This window comes from Lodderomyces beijingensis (assembly GCF_963989305.1).
Source record: "Lodderomyces beijingensis strain CBS 14171 genome assembly, chromosome: 5".
Lineage (NCBI taxonomy): Eukaryota > Fungi > Ascomycota > Pichiomycetes > Serinales > Debaryomycetaceae > Lodderomyces > Lodderomyces beijingensis.
In genome coordinates, this window is record NC_089974.1 from 1,116,664 (window position 1) to 1,135,074 (window position 18,411).

General features: G+C 44.4%; 7 protein-coding genes across 7 annotated transcripts; 4 read left to right on the top strand and 3 right to left on the bottom strand. All coding sequences in view use genetic code 12, as the record gives it.

Annotated features, from left to right (window-relative positions):
• Window positions 1-1,211: 1,211 nt before the first annotated feature.
• LODBEIA_P43690 (uncharacterized protein) lies at window positions 1,212-1,802 on the bottom strand (the record flags this gene model as incomplete). Its single annotated transcript, XM_066974582.1, has 1 exon — window positions 1,212-1,802. The coding sequence occupies one exon, from the start codon at window positions 1,800-1,802 to the stop codon at window positions 1,212-1,214; it is 591 nt and encodes a 196-aa protein (XP_066831307.1).
• Window positions 1,803-2,096: 294 nt separating this feature from the next.
• LODBEIA_P43700 (uncharacterized protein) lies at window positions 2,097-4,424 on the bottom strand (the record flags this gene model as incomplete). The annotated part of the gene is made up of 1 exon (XM_066974584.1): window positions 2,097-4,424. One exon carries the CDS (start codon window positions 4,422-4,424, stop codon window positions 2,097-2,099), a length of 2,328 nt encoding a protein of 775 aa, XP_066831308.1.
• Window positions 4,425-5,017: 593 nt separating this feature from the next.
• On the top strand, window positions 5,018-7,816 carry LODBEIA_P43710 (uncharacterized protein; the record flags this gene model as incomplete). Its single annotated transcript, XM_066974585.1, has 1 exon — window positions 5,018-7,816. The coding sequence occupies one exon, from the start codon at window positions 5,018-5,020 to the stop codon at window positions 7,814-7,816; it is 2,799 nt and encodes a 932-aa protein (XP_066831309.1).
• Window positions 7,817-8,080: 264 nt separating this feature from the next.
• On the top strand, window positions 8,081-9,304 carry LODBEIA_P43720 (uncharacterized protein; the record flags this gene model as incomplete). The annotated part of the gene is made up of 1 exon (XM_066974586.1): window positions 8,081-9,304. The coding sequence occupies one exon, from the start codon at window positions 8,081-8,083 to the stop codon at window positions 9,302-9,304; it is 1,224 nt and encodes a 407-aa protein (XP_066831310.1).
• Window positions 9,305-9,453: 149 nt separating this feature from the next.
• On the bottom strand, window positions 9,454-11,025 carry LODBEIA_P43730 (uncharacterized protein; the record flags this gene model as incomplete). The annotated part of the gene is made up of 1 exon (XM_066974587.1): window positions 9,454-11,025. One exon carries the CDS (start codon window positions 11,023-11,025, stop codon window positions 9,454-9,456), a length of 1,572 nt encoding a protein of 523 aa, XP_066831311.1.
• Window positions 11,026-13,023: 1,998 nt separating this feature from the next.
• Window positions 13,024-14,235, top strand: LODBEIA_P43740 (uncharacterized protein; the record flags this gene model as incomplete). Its single annotated transcript, XM_066974588.1, has 1 exon — window positions 13,024-14,235. One exon carries the CDS (start codon window positions 13,024-13,026, stop codon window positions 14,233-14,235), a length of 1,212 nt encoding a protein of 403 aa, XP_066831312.1.
• Window positions 14,236-15,285: 1,050 nt separating this feature from the next.
• On the top strand, window positions 15,286-16,569 carry LODBEIA_P43750 (uncharacterized protein; the record flags this gene model as incomplete). Its single annotated transcript, XM_066974589.1, has 1 exon — window positions 15,286-16,569. One exon carries the CDS (start codon window positions 15,286-15,288, stop codon window positions 16,567-16,569), a length of 1,284 nt encoding a protein of 427 aa, XP_066831313.1.
• Window positions 16,570-18,411: the final 1,842 nt, after the last annotated feature.

The following is an 18,411-nucleotide window of genomic DNA, read 5'->3' on the forward strand; positions in this document are numbered from 1 at the left end:
AGGCTATCCTCTGATACCTGCGATACCTCTCTGATAACACCACCACAACAGAGTATCCAGTGGGAAGTAACAGTGCAAAGTAACAGAGGTGACTGGAGGGTGGAATACTGGCTTGCATCGTCCGCTCCAGGACTACCCCGTTTTGAAACGGACAAAACTATCGCTCGGTCAAGAGGCCACGGCTGGCAGGAAAAGCGGAGAGAGCGAAGTAACTTGCTTACCACGTTATTGCAAGGACAACACCAAACCCATCACGGACAGAGTTATTTTGCATACTCAAGACCCACCCCCCTCTCCAGCGCCTCCAACACCTCCAATTTGTTTCTTTATTTTACGCAAGCGGTTGCTCGGTTTCCAAATTGGGGAGCTGAGCGCAAGGAGTGTGCCTCTCTCTCTCTCATCCAGCTGAAAGTAGCATAGTCGGCGATGCATCTGTAACTGAGCGATGAACCCAGCAATACAGAAACTCTTTTCATTCTATTGTTCGGGGTAGATTTCGTTTGTCACTATGCAAGTATTGTTCACGCATCCACTTTGAAACAAGATGTCGAGCATTTGCGCCTGTCTGGGGGGTAGAGTACATTTTAGTTCGTCACGGTGAAGAGGACTCGGGGGTTTGCTCTTTTTTTTTTTTTGCTTTTTTCATGTCATCAAAAGTGCTGTGTTTGCAATGCTCCTGACTATTGCTTTCCGTGTTTGCAATGCTCCTGACTATTGCTTTCCGTGTTTGCCTTGTCGATATAACCCTCTGTTTAATATATGCTGGTACAACCTGTGCTTGATTCGTAAAAAAAAAGCCTCCAAAAGCCTCTTAAACGGGATTCCATTTTCAACCACAATCATCACCATAATCATTGTTATAACCACCCATCTTCTTCTTCGTCTCCTTCTTCTTCTTCGTCTCCTTCTTCATACGATTTGGCATAGCTCGCTGGTGCCGAGGGTAGAGCATCTACTTTTTTGACCTTTTTGTTCATTCTTAAGAATTACGAGTGTCTTTTTTCGAACTGATAGGTTGTCCTTTCAACGTTTACAAAGAGAAACACCAATTGCGCTGACAGTTGGACAAAAAAGTACCAGTGGCTGTATAAACAATTGAAATATGTGTTGAACAGTTGAACAGTTGAGTAGTCGAGTAGATTAGTTTCCTGTGACAGAATCTCTTTCCCACTCCACGCCCTGCGCTGTAACAACGACAACGTTTGAAGCAACTACTTCACTGGCTCCTGACGCTTATCTTCATCCGGCAACTCGAAATCACCAAGAACCTCCTTGAAGATCGTCTCGCGGCTCTTGCCACTGGTATCAACAGCAACAGCCTCGCCTCCATTTTGCAACAACTCGCCACCGTGTGGAATCTCCATGATCTCGTACTGGGACCGCACCATATCAGACTTCATGAAATGGCCCACGCGCGCCCCGACACGCTCCATCAATTCGTCGAAATTAGTATACAAAAACACAAATCTAAACTTGATATCTGGACCACCACCACCACCAGCAGCAGCAGCTTGTTGCTTGATGTATTCGCGATACTTGCGCTTCAACATTGAACATGAGACAACGCTCAAATGCGAGGGATCCAGTTGCGCTTTCGTTGAGGCGACCTTCGATATCTGCGCGAGCCAACCCCAACGGTCCTCGTCTGTTAGTGCTTCACCGCGCGACATCTTGTCGATGTTGGATTGCGGATGTAGTTGGTCTCCTTCTATAAAGGGGCATTGGTAGTATTGCGATAATAACACGCCCTGCGTAGTCTTGCCTGTTCCTGCTGGACCTCCGACTACAATTACCGTCACCATGGCCTTGAAATTAAAGGAGTTGGTTAGTTAGTCAGTTGGCTGGTTGATATGATATCTCACTACGTGAAAGATTTTGTCAAAGATATGTTGGAAAATTTCCTGGAGCTTGTGGTTATGAGCAAATTGCACCGTAAAGCCATATCTCGGTAATTGGTTTTTTGGGGGTGCCCCCACTTTAAAGTGGGGGATGCGCAGGATCCGCATCACCAAAGCTAAATTCGCCTCGAGATCTTGTCTTCAGTTCAGATCTTACAACTGTGATCGCCTCTATTATTCTATATGTGTACTAATTATTTACAAGTTTGGTTTTTCCATCTTTGACGATAGGAACCTATTTCCTTTTTTCTTTTCCCCCCAACCTGCTGGACCTCTATTGCCATATCTTGCTGCTTTCTTGTATCGGTCTCCCCTCTTATCTGTCATCATTCTGTTCATTCGTCTCATGTGGTTCAACTCTTCCGAAAGCCGCTTTTCCACAAAATACTTGAAATGCATAGCTGACTCATTATCGACAAATAAAGTTGGGAACCTTTGATTCAACCAAAGATAAAGCAAGGCCAATTTATGTATCGCTTCGAGTTTTTCCAACCCGTTGAGCATAACATCTAACGGTAATATAGCCGTCTTCTGTTTACTCGCAAGCAAGCCCACGACATTGTGGTCCAGAAGGAATTCCAAATCAAAGATGTTCTGGGTTTTTCTTTCAACAATGTTTAAAAACATGGCCTTGACTGCGGGGATTATAAGGTAATCGCTTGTTGGCGAAACAAAGGAGATGGGGCATTCAGCTAAAGTGAACTGATCATCGATTGACATTTTCCTTAAATTCCAATCTCGATTAATAAGATCCAAGATGGCGAGTTTAGGTCCTGCTTCAGCAAGAACATACGTGTCAGATTTCAAATTCAAGGCATTAAGGTAAAAATCAGTCATGGTTTCCACCAACAGTTTTGTAGTCGAGTTGCTGGTCATGTAATTTTTCCAAACGCCAATGGTTGGCCATATTCTCGCTGATTCAATAGCTACAACAGGTTGCAGCAACGCATTTTTGATATAGACTAACGCCGATCTCAGCAACGCCGTGACAAATCCTTCTTTGGAACCGTGTTCGGCACTAAACCTGCCAGCCCTTCCGGCAATTTGCTTCACTTGCGACGAAGTAAGGTTGAGAAGCTCAGTTCCGTTGAATTTCGAAATGCCACTAAATACAATCCTGCTGATTTTCAAGTTCAAACCCATGCCAATGGCATCCGACGCCACCAAGACATCGTAGTGGCCCGTGTTGAATTTTTCAGCCTCTTGAGCTCGAATCTCGGGTGGTAATGCACCATATACTACCCCAACTTTCAAATTAGTCTCGGTTTCCAATTGCATTTTAAGTTCCATGATTTTCCTTTTCGAAAACGCCACCAAGCAATCACCTTTTTTCAAACTGTGGATATTGGTTGCTTGACTCTCAACGGTCAATTTGCCTAGTCTTTTAAATCTCTTGACGATAAGCTCATCGCCAGTCACTTTAACCAACTTCTCAATCAAGGGAACGGCACTTTCTTCTCCGCACAAGTGTATTTCGTGAGCCAATACACCCAACACGGCATTGGTCCACACCGATCCTCTTTGCTCATCGGCAATCATTTGGATCTCATCTATAACACAAAGATCCATCTTTTTATGCAAAGGTATCATTTCGATGGTCCCCGAGGCCAAGCCACTAAGGTGTCCGTACTCGTCGATAGAGGCGATAACTTCTTCTCCCGTGATCAAATTACATCGAACTCCCAGTTGCTCGTATCGATCCCAAATCTCCCGCGCGAGCAACCGCAAGGGCCCCGCATAATAGCCAGTCTTGGATTGGGCAAGCTTTTGCAATGATTGATACGTCTTGCCGCTATTTGTTGGGCCGACATGCATAATGATTTTCCGCTTCATTTTTCTTGCTTCCGGGTACCATTGCGCCGGGTTGGAAAAATCAATCTGTTTGCTTTCAAATGGAGTCGTTGCGATCTTATGATCTTCGTAGTATTTGTTGTAAACGTGAGTGATTAGATGCTCGATCAAGTCTTGTTCATTTTGCAAGTTGTAGTAGGTGAGGAGCTGCTTGGGGTAGTTGTTGTCCACCTGAATCAGCTTGAAAAGTGTGGGTAAAAGTTGTTCATTAGGGTTGATAAAGTCGACAAATGTGGGGACATGGTCGGGGCCATGGTTTCCCTTTGAGCAAACTCGGTTCAAAATTGATTCTGAAAACACTTTAAAGAGCTTGCGATGGTTCTTGTTGGCATCGTTCAAGTATTGATACGGGTACTTGAACCCTCGCTCGAGGATGCGTTGTAGAACCCGGCTGAACCGCGGCTCCAAATCTCGAATGAGATCCTCCGCAGAGACCAGAGACGAGCTAGCTGTGGTAGTAGCGGTACTGGATGTGCTGGCGGATGAGTTCAATGACGCTGGACCTGTGACTCCATCTACTTGACGTGCCGTTTCTGGGATTTTGGTCCTTTGTGAAACTGTAGCATAACTCCTGCCTATGGTAAAAACAAGTCGAGCATGTCGCTGCAAACGTGTATACCGTCCTATATCGCTCCTGGCATATCGCAGTAGACCACACTTCACCTTATGATACATCTCTTTTGAACAAAAAACAGAACAACCCCTTGAGAAAGATTATTGACCCAGATGCTTTGGTGTTTCCTGCTTTTGGTGCCTCTCTGGAATGTTAGACCCACTGGTGATGAGCGGACTGGCTCCGTGTGCGGGTTCGTGTAGATGCTATTCTATCTCTGTTGGAGTTGCACTTTTTTCCTTTTGGCTCGTGAATTGAAACAAGCACCATCCAAGAGCACACAGGATACAGAGACAGACACACACTAGAGACAGTTACGAGGGTCCATTCCAGCTTCTTTCCCAGATACATATAGAGAGGCACTCACAGACATCACTCGATTCCACAAAATCGGGAAAACGAAGCTGTTAGAGATCTCAATACCCGATCCTGCCAGTTAGATATATATCGAAAAAAAGAAGGTGCAATAAAGCTAGTGCCAAGGGCTTGCGACACGGCAAGTCCCTATCTTATCCCTCCAAAAGACTTTTTTGAAACCAGCCACAGTTGAGCCACTTGCTAGATTCGTCTTTTTCCTTTTTTTTTTTGATTTTTTGATTTTTTTTGATTTTTTTACCAAACCCCGGCCATATAAGCGGCGTGGGCACTGTCACGGATGCATCTAGATGACCATCAGCATACGGCGCAGCTAGCTCAGCAGTTTAATGAGTTCTACTTGTCCATCACGTCGCCCGAGATTAACCAGATTGGCAACTATCGCATAACCAAGGAGATTGGAGAAGGCGCGTTTGGCAAGGTCTACTTGGCTAGACATGTGCTTCTCAACATCCATGTTGTGCTCAAGTGCGGCAAAATCGACGATCCCAACATTGTGCGGGAAATCTACTACCACAAGCAGTTGAAACATAAAAACGTGGTTAGCTTGTACGAGGTGATCAAAACCGAAAACCATCTTTGGATCGCGATGGAGTATTGCGAAGGCGGAGAGTTGTACGACTTGATTTACGAGAAAAAACGACTAAATGTGCAAGAGGCGCAGAATATCTTTTTCCAAATCGCTCTCGGGGTGCAGTTTGTCCATTCGATGAACTTGAGCCACCGGGACTTGAAGCTTGAGAATATCTTGCTAGCAGACAAGCGGAAATCGGTGGTGAAACTAACTGATTTTGGCTTCATTCGCGAGTTTAATCCGCTGGCGAGAAAGTTTTTGTCGACAATCTGCGGCACCACCGTTTATATGGCACCAGAACTACTCATGGGCCAGAAATACTCGGGGTTTGCCATCGACGTGTGGTCGCTTGGGATAATTCTATACACTGTGCTCTATGGCATACTACCGTTTGACGATGACGATGATTTAAAGACAAAGTCGAAAGTCTTAAACGACACACCCATCTTGGGTGACCATGTGCCAGAAGAAGTAAACCAATTGATTTTAAAGATGCTCAATAAAAATCCAAGCGAGAGGCCCAGTGTTGGTGAAATCTTAAACTCGTCTTTTTTAATTGACTTGTACAATAGGCATTTGGAGAAAAATCAAGATAAAAAACATGCCGACGCCGAGTCCATCATCTCGATCAACCAGCATTACAACTGCATTCAAAAGCCATTTGACACCAAGATTGAAAAAGATTTGCTCCGACGATTGCAAAAACTAGACTTTGACGTCGACGAGTTACAAGCGGGCGTCTACAGCAACGATATAAATCTGTTGACTGCATTGTACGAAATCTTACTAACACATGAATTTTCCAAAAAGCGGAAGAAGTACATTCGCGAAAAGAAGCGGAAATACTATGAGGCGAGAAACTCGCTACGCAAGTCGAGAAAGAGGGTCAAGAGCGCATTGTCGATGTCCGAGCAGTATTCCGGGTCGCAGCCGTTGGAGCGGATCATATCGAGTCTAAGCTTGGCCTCGAACAAAAACTCCAACTCTAGCAAAACCAACCTTGCGAGATTCTCAACCGCGTCTAAAAAGACCGATCCCCAGTACCTGCCAAAGTCTCCAACAGCAAATGCTCGATTCAATAGTGCGGTTGATGACGACGGCAAACTGCTGTTACTGCTGTTGCAGCAACAGCACCAACACCAACACCAACACCAACACCAACACCAACACCAACATCAGCATCAGCATCAGCTTCCGCACTTGGGCCCGAAACGAGCTTCTCAGGGCATTTCTCCAACATCTACTGCTGTCAACACGCCACTACACAGGGCAGTTTCATTTGTTCCCGAGCAACGGAAATTCTCAGCTGCATCAACGCAAAAGGAGCCCAAGGAGTCCAAAAAGTCTTCAAACAAAATATTTAACAAACTTCAATTTTGGCGCAAAAACAAAGGCGAGAATGATGACGAAGATCGAGACGATCGCAGATCTTTCCGGAGCAACAATTCGCAGAAACTTGATGACTCGGATGAGACGGGGTTGGAGATCAACATCAGGCCGAGCCCCGAGCGGAATTACAATCAAATTGGCCAGCCGGTGCTAGTTCATGCAAACGGCGGCGACGCCAACGGTAACGGTCCAGTGGCCAACAGGGTCGAGCTCGAGCGTCAAGCAATATCGGCACCCAAAGGTGTAACCACAACTTTGGACAACGGAAGCACGGCCTCGCTTACCCGCACACCGCCGCCAAATGAAGGTAGGGCGTTCTCGAGAGGCACCAGGCCGTCGTCGATGATATCACAGATTAGTCAAATAAGCAGATTGAGCCAGATGTCAACGATGTTATCGGAGTCTGAATTGGATATATTGGATGAAACCGATACCATGGATGATGAATATGAGGAAGACGATGCTTACGAGTCCAGCATTAATGTTTCCTCAGAGTACAGACAGAGTACTGGCCCCGTCAGGAACCTAAGGAAACGGCCTAGCTACAGAAGAGCAGTGTCATCGGACCACTCGCTTAATATCACTTCTTCGCCCGGTGGTGGTAGTGGCTCGACACACGCGCGCAAGAGGTCATCGCTTTCTCGGCTACCAAGCAACTCGTCTGACGAGGTACCAGGCGAACAACCAAACCTTCATGACGAAAGTGCAGCACCCGGAATCACGAAATACGAAACGGTGGTGAGCAAGAATGCGCAGACAAAGCTGGCAGCGCTTGAAGTACAGAATAAGTCCGTATTTGCCATTAACGGGCTTGTAAATGGAAATGGACATGGAAGTGGCAGTGGAAGTGTAAACGAAAAGCTTCAGCGGGCCCCTTCGCCACCAGTTGCGTTCAACTTGAGTTTAAAAGGGTTGAACCGCGATCCAAAGCTAAACAAGAGAGTATTGTCACCGTCGATAGGCACAAACAATGTCAATTTGCCCTTTCCTCGCACTTTTCAAGATACAAAATTGGAGTGGTCTGGAATCACAGCAAATAGCGGTACGGCAGCATCTCATGTTAACAAGAACCCCATTTTCCAGCCTATCATCGATGAAGAAGAAGAAGACGAATGAATGGAAACTGATGTACCGGTGATTGATTCAAAAGATAATGAGAGGGATATGGAATGGCTGCAAAAAGTTTACGACAAGATTGCACGACTTCCTCTTCCGTATATAGCACACTCCTGCATATAATTTTTTTTTTTTTTTTTTTATTTTTTGGAAAATTTTCATTTCGATTTTCGAACACGAAGTGTGAAGCAGAACACCAGGCATCGGTACTGTTTTTGACACCACCATCGTCATCACCTCCACTACGAGTCTTCTGAGGCAGGCATGGCATCCGTAATAGTCGTTGACAATGACTTGAAAGACTCAATTCAGGAATATGCACAAATTATAGATGGAGTCACGGGAACTTCCGAGTTTAGCAAAAGTATCGACTCCCATATACCCAAGACCCTCGACCAACAGCTTTCCAACAAGCCCGAGTTGTTTAACAAGATTCAAAAAGTGTCGACCGCTGAAAACTTGAGGAAATTAACCGACAAGGAGTTTGAGCCCACCATATATCTATTAATCCACATATTATCGGCGTTGACTTCAACCGACTCAGTCTTGAATAATGCGCAATCTCCCATCTACCATTTAATCCTCACCATCAACCCAACACAGCCGCTTTCGTTGAGAGATAGAAAGTCGATCAAGTCCTCGACCGTGTTGTCGATACTAAGCACGATATTCAACTTGTTGCCCAAGGACTCCAAGGTGAGAATCTATGTCGTGCAGGAGATTTTAAAGGTGATCAAGACTTCAGGGGTGGAGTTTCTGAGTATACAGGACAATGTCGGCTCCAACCTTGTAAACTGGTTGAATTTGAGCAACGCCCAGGAGTCTGAAATCAAGTCGATATTCTGGGACTTTATCGCTTTGGACCCTTTATACTCGCTCACGTCATTGAAATTGATTAAAGACTTCACACATAGATACACTGTTGCAGAGCAAGAATTGGCGAAATTGATTGAGTTTGCATTGCGTTCCAAAGTCGTTGACGTTTCGTTCTTGGTCAATAACAATGTCGCTAAAGCATTACACGCATCGTCTACGACTGGCTTGTCGCAGTTGTTCTTGAAGTACGTCAAGGGCGAAACGATTCAAGCTCAAGGCGTTCCCTCGGACTTGCCTCAAGAGTTTATCCATCAGAAATCGAGGATCTTGAGCTTGGCCAAGTTTTTCGCTGACTCAAAGCAATCGTCAAGCCACGACGACATTGTTTTCAGCTACAAGGAGATTCCCCTTGTATCAAGCCATTTGGAGTTTGAGAAGTTGTTAGTTGAAGCCATCAAAGCGGGTGTTGTCGAAGGGAAATTGAACCAAATCGATGAAACTTTCAGCTTGAGCAGGGTCAATAGATTCATCATTGCCGGCGACGACGCTGTCATTGCTCAAGAGTGGGAAAATGTCAAGGTTGCGTTACAACAGTGGTCACAGTCCATAAGCAACATTGATGAAATTGTCAGACAAACAAGAGAAAACATCGTTAATGGTGGTGCCAATTAGACAACAAGGACATTTTTCTTTTTTGAATTCTAGGGTATATATTGATTACCTATATATATATATCACCTCTATATATATATATACATACACACATAATAGATGGAAAAAGAAAAAAGAAACTAGTTAGCACAGATTTCATTATTTTTTTCCTAATCACGTTCGTCATCGAGCACCACTAGGAATCCACCAACCAAGTGTAGCGAGCCGCATACAAACACACTGAGCTGGGATGGTTCCAGCTTCAAATGGTCCATAGCAGTTTCGATATCGGGAAACACGCATCTCGCAGCTATGCCGCCATCCAATTTTTCCCATAACGCACTGAAGTTGTGCTGGATCTCCAATTTCTCAACTGCGTCCTGCGAGGTGTTTTTCGATAATAATTCTGCGTTGTATTGGCCCGTGGACCAGGTGATGTTGGGCGTGAAGATGACTTTGTCGAATGCAATCTGGGGTTGTTCTTGGCAGATCACGGTGTATAGTCTAGTCAAGAGCTCTTGGTAGTTGTCTCTTCCCTGTTGGTTGAAAAAAAGCACTCTTTTGGTGGGTTGTGGTTGTGATTGGAGTTCGAGTTGACAATGTTTAAACCAAGTCGAGGACGCGCTGATTGATTCCAATGTATGTGCGCCATCGACATACCATGTGACGTTCTCGGGCTTGCCCGTTATAATCTGGCATCTACCGGGCCAATTGACATTTTCCAAGCCACGGATAAATTGGCGAGGCAAAGATTTTATCCTCCCCTCTCGGTCAAATTCAACTTGATCTGCAAGACCGAGGGACTTCAAATGTTCATTGGCTAACCTCACCGCTAACGAAGCATTCTCCTTTTGGAATTCGCCAGAGAGTCCCAATTTGAAATCTCCGTTGGCGGGCACGTCAGCTGGCACAAATTGCAACGATGATGCACCGAGTTCTTTTGCTCGTTCTTCAATTTGCTGATGGGTTTGCGGGTATTCGCGTTGTTGGCTTACAAAAGCCGGCACACCAGCCTTGAAAATGCCAGTCTTATTATCGGTGATGCTTTCGATGGTATCGCCCAACATAAAAGTATGGTCGATCCCCAAGGCGCTGATCCCCGTCACAGTTGGGGTTTCCACGATGTTTGTAGAGTCATAAGTTCCACCTACGCCAACTTCATATATTGCGGTGTCGACCCCCTCCCTCAAGAACACGTGATACGATAACACCGTCATGTATTTGAAGTACATGGGCTTCACTTCATGGCACGGCTGCAAGCTCGGCCAGAGCTCCGGGTCGGATTTCGTTGCCGATAGCCTATCCCAGACTTCAAAGAAATACTTGGTGAACAAGTCCTTGGCTATTGGCTCACCATTGATTCTAATGCGCTCCCGCACCGACTTCAAATGCGGTGAAGTGTACAAGCCCAATTTCGTGATGGCGGCTGGCTGATATTGCCTCAAGATACTTTCAGTAAAGGCGCAAGTCGAGCCTTTGCCTTTGGTGCCGGTGACATGGATGATGTTCAATCTATTGAACTCCAGTGGGGTGTACCCCATTCTGCGAGTAAACTCTCGAACTTCGTTGATCAGAAGCTCGTTGCGGTTGACATTGGCGCCTAATTTTTTCAATGCTTCAATCGAAGCGAAATTCGACTGTAACGAGTTGAGGGCATTGATTGCATCGGTATATGTTCTCTTGGTCACTGCCGATAAGGCCATTTCTGCGTTTGGTTCTGGCTCTGGCTCTGTTTGGCCCATTCCCGGTGTAATGTGTATACGTAGCCGTTAACCGCTGTCAGAAATCAACAGATAAAAAAGATTCGGGTTACGGCGGTTGAAAAAAGAAAAAAAGAATGTCTGCCAGCTTTGTGTTAATTTTCGAAAGTGAGACACTCATCTTCTGCTCCCAGTGCCAGTGTTAAGAAGAGGTCCAGTTTCGCAAGGGGGGGGGAGGGGGGTTGAGTATACTTTGCAAGTGGGGACATGTAGATGGTCCGACCACTTTTTGAATATATGGTGCTGAAGGTCCTTTTCAATGTACTTTGGAATCTGACATTTTTTTGCGCCTTCTTCCCTTTTTTGAAATCTCTCAAGAACAGCGCAATTTTAAAAAGTTTCAGGAAAATTTGTGGCAAAAAAAAAAACCACTTCTCGTCAAAACTCTTTCACTCTTTTCTACAGACTGGCTTGGGATTCATACCCCCATCCTCTCAAGCTTGGGATACTTGTGTCAGATTTGCTCAAAGGTCACCATGTTGAGCGGTACACTTCCAATTGACGGGCGCTCTGCTGTGGTTCAAAAGTCAAGGGGTTTGCAGTTGGCCTTCCGGAAGGAGGTGACCGCGACGTGACATTTGGTGGTGGTGGTTCAAGACGGGCTGTATTTCTTGCAATTGGAGTCTGACTACACAATTGAGCTACACGTCTTACTGAGGCAGGCGGGTGGTGTGGACGAGGTACCACGGTCCAGACGCGGTTGCTTTGGTCTTGCATTCCTGGCATACTACTTCCAAAGGGGATGTACACGTGATTTTCCAAGCCACGGAGATTGTCGCAGTTTGTAACGGGTTCCAGTTGCAAAGGGAGCTCGTCATGACAAGACAAGAACTTGATCACGACTTTAAAGAAGCAAACACGTGAAAACGTCGGTCTGCCTTTCTTCTTTCTTTTTTTGGAAGCAATTGTGAGTCATCTCGCCAGCATCCTCTCCTTCAAAAACGCACTGCCAAAGCACCAGGGTCTCATCAACTGGCAATAACACCATCACTAATGAAAGGTGGCAAAACGAAAGACTACTGCAATTAGAAAGGCACATTTGGTAGCCCTTTCGCTTTTTTTGCATCCATGACACACTTGCACGCACCCCTTCTCCCCCTTTAGTGGGCAGTGGCAGCAGCGGAGATTCGCGTTGAAAGCGGAAAAAAGAAACTGCAACGACGGAAAAATATGAGTCAGAAAAGGTTGATGTCGAGGAGAGTCAAAGTATTGATGTTTGGATGTCCCACCGGTTGACTCACTTACCATCAAGAAGGTGAAGTCAAGCAACTACCAAGAAACCATCCTGACCAAACATCATACATCAAACACCATACATCAAACACCAAACATCTTTCAGACTCCACACATACCTTATAATCATCTACGGTATACACGCAACGTCAAGTATATTAACTAACATAAAGCGTTTCCTAACTCTTAGTGCTATTATTGAAGTTTTACCTTTGCCCAAACCAAAGCCGAAAACCTCCAAAAATCTACAAAAACCTACAAAAGCCTACAGAGCAGATTAGACCAAAGTCCACTTGCTCAAAGTGATTTCCAGAATTCTATAACCCCTACTATTAGTCTTTGATTTTACGAGCGAAAATGAATTCCACCTGGGTTGTCATCAACTATTAGAGATTTACACATTTCTCAACGATCTCAACGAAGTTAACGAAAGTAAAGAAAAAGGTTTTTTTTTTATAAAGGTTTTTTGGTAAGGCAAATTAATTCAATAATAATCATTTAATTCAATCGAGTTCAACATTTAGAATCAAAAAAAAGAACGAAAGAGAACTCGCACATAGCTTGCTCTACAATAAGTTGTGTGTTCTTCCAATAGTATCGAATATATCATATTTTCAAGGTGTTTAAAGGATTGATTTTTTTTTTTTAAGGTCTCGAGTTTCGATCAGTCTTGCTCTGACTTCCGCCCCCCGGTTTCAGAGAAGTATTAAGATCTCCATAACTTAGGTTGTGTGTTTTGCAGTAACCATGATTAATGATAGTTTGGATACTAATATTCAACCTTCTTCTTCTGCTGATGCAGCAGCTGCAGCGCCTGCAGTAGATGGAGGTAGCGTCGTTAGTCGCCACCACAAGTCTGTCCTGCAAGATTCAAGTAATTTGGATACCCATTTAAAAGGATTCAACCAGTTTATTTATCTCGGCGCAGCAGAGGAAGCGGGACGACAAGAGGATCACGAGGATCAAGTTGCTCAAGCTTTGAAAATGAAAGCTGGGCGTCAACACAGTGAAGGAAGTTCAACTTCCTCCCTCGATATTATGTCTGTTCAAGACAATGAAAATTTGAAAGATGACTTTAGTGAGTTTATCGATATCCCACATTTGGTCTCTGATAATGAATCCGATGAGATTACTACTCAACTGACAAGTTCTTTCACTCAAGAATATTGGCACCAAAAGAGGGCTACACAAGAAACTCCAGCATCAGTTGCAAGTACTACTCAAGAGTCTATTTTTTCGCCAGCACCAGCGCCAGCAGCAGCGCTAGCACCTGAACCAATAGTCACAAGAATAGCAACAGCAGTCGCACCCTCACCATCATCACCACCACCAGCAGCAACAAACACAACAGCTCAACAACAGATTAGAAATTTGAGAAAATCCCAACACCACAACAAAGCAACTAAATCTCCCAGCAGCAACATCTCGCCTCAATTGTTTAAACATCAACGCACTCAGTTGATGAATATAATTGTCAAGTATGTGGCAACAAAGATCTACAATGCGTTCCCACCAGATTCTTCGAGAAAAGTCGAAGTCAAACCCGAACTTGCCATTGACAAATTCTTGTTAATCTTGATAAGCAGATCACAAGTTTCATTATCGACTTTCCTCAAGAGTATAATTTATTTATTCCGGTATATGGATATCATCTACTTGTTACGTTATCTCAACCAAACCAATAACTTTGTCCAGTACAACGACATGGGATTTGAGTTGAAGAAGTTGATTGTTGGGTGTTTCAAGTTGACTGTATTGAAGGAGAATAAAGGTAAGAAGGCAGAAGACAAGAGTAGCATCAATTGGGAAGCGATTACGGGGTTGAAGAACTCAGAAATCAATGCAATAGTTAAACAGTTGATTAACAGAATGAATGGCAAATTAAACATCAAGGATATCGAATTGGTGAGAATCAAGAATGAAATGTTTAGGTTTGTCAAGATGATTTCCGTTGAGTGAGTGGGTGAGCTGGCAGGAGGTTGCAACTGCTGGAAGAGCAGGTTTTGGTGTGGATTATTCACTGGTGTCTCTCATTTTCTTTTTTATATGTATATATATATATACGGGATTTTTTCACAATTGAGTGTATTCAAGAATTCGGATATTTTGTATCAGAGAGTTTCTGTAGGCGACTGTTGCTGGCGTTCGAGAGAGGGAGCCGGCAGTCAAGCCTGTTCTGTGGTGAGAAAAGGAAGAAAGAGGGGGGCTAGGGGGGGTTGTATCACGTGATGGAGGAACTAGACTGGGAAAGCGAGTTCATGTACAGAAGAGACAGGTCTCCGTTCCCGATAGTTGGAACACAACGGCCCGAGATTGTGTCTCAACACACAGAAAGGCAATCTCAAGACTAGGGCTCTCACTTGGGCTTGTCACGTTGAAGCTGTAGCCGAAGTTGTATTTGAACTAGTGTGGCTATGAACGACAAAGGTACAGCAAGATTAGGTAGATACGTCCCGTAAGACCGGTGAGTGTCGTGGAAACCCTGATGTCGTGAAAGTAGGAAAAAGAGTCATTGAAAAGAAAAGGAAAAAGAGCAAAAGACTCTGCGTCATTGATATACTCTCAGTCACGTGAGCAGGAAAAAAAAAAGATCGATGAGTCATAAGGAGAATCTTTTTGCTCTTCTTACTCAATCAGCTTATCACTATTACTACTACAGCGGCAGCTACCAAGTGTGATTAGTATGGGGAAAGCAGCAAAGAAAGAAGAGCTGCGATTAAAACTTTTTTTTTTTTTTTTTTTTTTGCACAAGGGCCGCGGTTAGTCACTTGAGCTGCAACTTGACTGTAAAATCAAAATTTTTCACTCTCTGGTTATATACCGAGTTGAGGTATCCACAGCAGTATAAGTAATAATTTATTCCAGAGCTTGCTAGACTTTACACCTTCATCTCTTATAACAAGCACATTCATCAATAACTTTTTTTTTTCGATTTTTTTTTGTTTTTGACAAGCTATAACTTTTCAAAAATTTCAAACAACCACAAGTAAATCAAACAATCAATCAAAGATGTCGGTGCAGTCTAATCCTTATGGTCCAAATCCATCCGATTTCCTTTCCAACGTCAACAAGTTCGAACTAATAGAAAGTACCTTGCGTGAAGGAGAGCAATTTGCCAATGCCTTCTTCACCACTGAGAAAAAGATTGAAATAGCCAAGGCTTTGGACGACTTCGGTGTTGACTATATCGAGTTGACTTCGCCCGTAGCTTCAGAGCAAAGCAGAAAAGATTGCGAGGCCATTTGCAAATTGGGATTGAAGGCCAAAATCTTGACCCACATTCGATGCCACATGGATGACGCCAGGGTCGCTGTTGAGACCGGTGTCGATGGGGTCGATGTTGTTATTGGTACTTCGCAGTTTTTGAGAAAATACAGTCATGGTAAGGACATGAACTATATTGCTCAGTCCGCGATCGAGGTGATTGAATTTGTCAAGTCTAAAGGTATTGAAATCCGGTTTAGTTCCGAGGACAGTTTCAGATCCGACATCGTTGACTTGTTGAACATTTACCGTACTGTTGACAAGATTGGCGTGAATAGAGTCGGTATCGCTGATACTGTTGGGTGTGCTAACCCTAGACAAGTTTACGAGTTGGTCAAGACGTTGAAATCGGTTGTCTCTTGTGACATTGAGTGCCATTTCCACAATGACACCGGTTGTGCTATTGCTAATGCTTACACGGCATTGGAAGCTGGGGCCAAATTGATTGATGTTTCGGTGTTGGGCATTGGTGAACGTAATGGTATCACCCCCTTGGGGGCATTGATGGCAAGAATGATCACTGCTGATCGCGACTATGTGCTTTCCAAATACAAATTGCATAAATTGAGAGACTTGGAGAATTTGGTGGCCGACGCCGTGCAGGTGAATGTTCCATTCAACAACCCAATAACAGGGTTCTGTGCATTCACACACAAGGCAGGCATCCACGCCAAGGCTATATTGGCCAACCCTTCAACTTACGAGATTTTGAACCCTAGCGATTTCGGATTAACGAGATACATTCATTTTGCCAACAGGTTGACTGGATGGAACGCGATCAAATCGAGAGTTGACCAGTTGAACTTGCATTTAACCGATGACCAAGTCAAGACCGTTACCGAGAAAATCAAGAAATTGGGCGATGTGAGACAGTTGAACATTGATGATGTCGACTCCATCATCAAGGACTTCCACGCTGACTTGGCTACTCCTGCCGTTAGACCTGTCACTACCGGTCACGGCGAGCGCGACGTTGAAGTTTTGCCCGACGACGAATTGGCTGCTAAAAAGAGAAAATTGGACGAATAAAAAGTTGGTTTGCAATTGCTCTAATTTTGTCGTTCGTATTCCGAATTTATATAAAGTAAAGTATTAAATAAAAGTTACTCTGGTTTTGGTATATCAATTTTTATTTTTTTATAAAGTCTCTGTCACGTGCTTACTTTGGCTAAACTTACTTTAAATGGCGTGTGCTCATCTCTGGTCGATAAAATTTACCCAATCGGTGACCTCTTACGAAGGTTGAGAAAGCAAGGGGCTACAGAGTTTACCCTTGCTCTCTTCTTGTATGCTTATACATATACATACACATTTGGATCTGCAAATCCAATGGGCAAGTTCCGCTGAGCCCATGGCATTGTCTGTTGAGTTGGCCCCCGATTAAAGTTTAGAGAAAGGCTTTTGAAGTGTCGGGGTCGCCTAACAATCAAGATTTTTTTCGTCCTTCAGTGTCAGCTCTAGCCTCGCCTCGTTTCGATAACTGCCGTGCACGTGTCGCTGCTGGGAAAGCCAAACCCTTGAGCATACTCTCCTCTCCGCCACGGCAACCCCGAGCCCACATACAAAATGAAAAAAAAAGAAGAGAAAAAGGAAGCAACCCCAGTTTAGCACTCTCCTGCTGCGTACTTAGTCTAAGTTGACTTTACTTAGCCTCTTAGCGCTGTCAACTCCATCAACGCAAATCATTGACAAGGGGGGTGCTAATGCAAGCTCATGTGAGTGAACCTTTCAAACTGAAAAAGACAAAGGAAATTTTTTTTTTTTTTTTGGCGAGATCCAGCCGTAAATCTCGTGCGCTTATTGTATATACGGTTTTGTGTAATGCCATAAGCCTGACACCCGCTAGGGGGGTTTCTACAATTGATACGTATAACATTGGGCCCAGGACGTAAATGAGCGGCTGTTTTTTCAAGAACAAATGGGACATGGACTGGGAAGGAGGAGGTCGATAAGTGATCGAGTTGGAACTCCTAAAGGGGCAAGTTTTCTGCTCGAGAGGCAAAGACAGCACTGTGCTACTTGCAGGGCCAAAAAAGCGCAGTTTTTCATCTCACGAGCGCAATTGCACTTAAGGGGGGGGGGGGAAATCGTTGCATATAGTTGGGTTTACAGGAGCACCATCAAATTTTGCCTCGTGGCTCCGAGGCATGGTCGGGGCGGGAGAAAACTGTTTAAGGGCAATTGCAAATGGCATGTAGGTGAAATGGGGGTTAGCTGGTGGTGTCTTAGTGTCTGAGGCCTTTTTCCTTTTTTTTTTTCTTCTTTTTGGGAATATGTTTCGTAAATGCCGTAAAAAAAAAAGTCAGCTCCATTCCTTCCCCTCTCCATCTCACTTCCCATCCTTCCCCCCGCAGCATTTGAACCAGCGCCGAGGCAGGCTAACGACTTTCTATCACAGTACTCGAGTTCCAACAAGAGCGCTTTTATGTCCAAGAAAAGGGTCACGGAAAACAATGGCCAATCACCACGGCTATTCCGTCCAGAAAACGGAGAAATCGAAAACGAGCAAACCCTCACACTTGCGATATGTCACCGGATATCTGCCCCAAATGCCAATGCCGATACCTGTTCTCTTTCCAGTTCATGACCGAACTTTTCAAAGTCTGAGGTATTTTTGACCAAACCTTCTCCCCTTCTGCCCCTTCTCCTCAACAATCTTTATCCCTGGAGCTACTAACGGCGCTGGCTATTTGAAATTGTTAAAGCCCAATTTTGTGCACCTACTCCTTGAAAATCTCTGGTTATGCGGAAAGTCTGCATGATTTCGTGCTACCCCAGATTTTCTCAGTTCTTTTTGGTTCTCATTTTATTTTTTTTCGTTTTTTCTATTACAGGGCTCTCGCTACACATTTTTTCTTTTCAAGATATAAA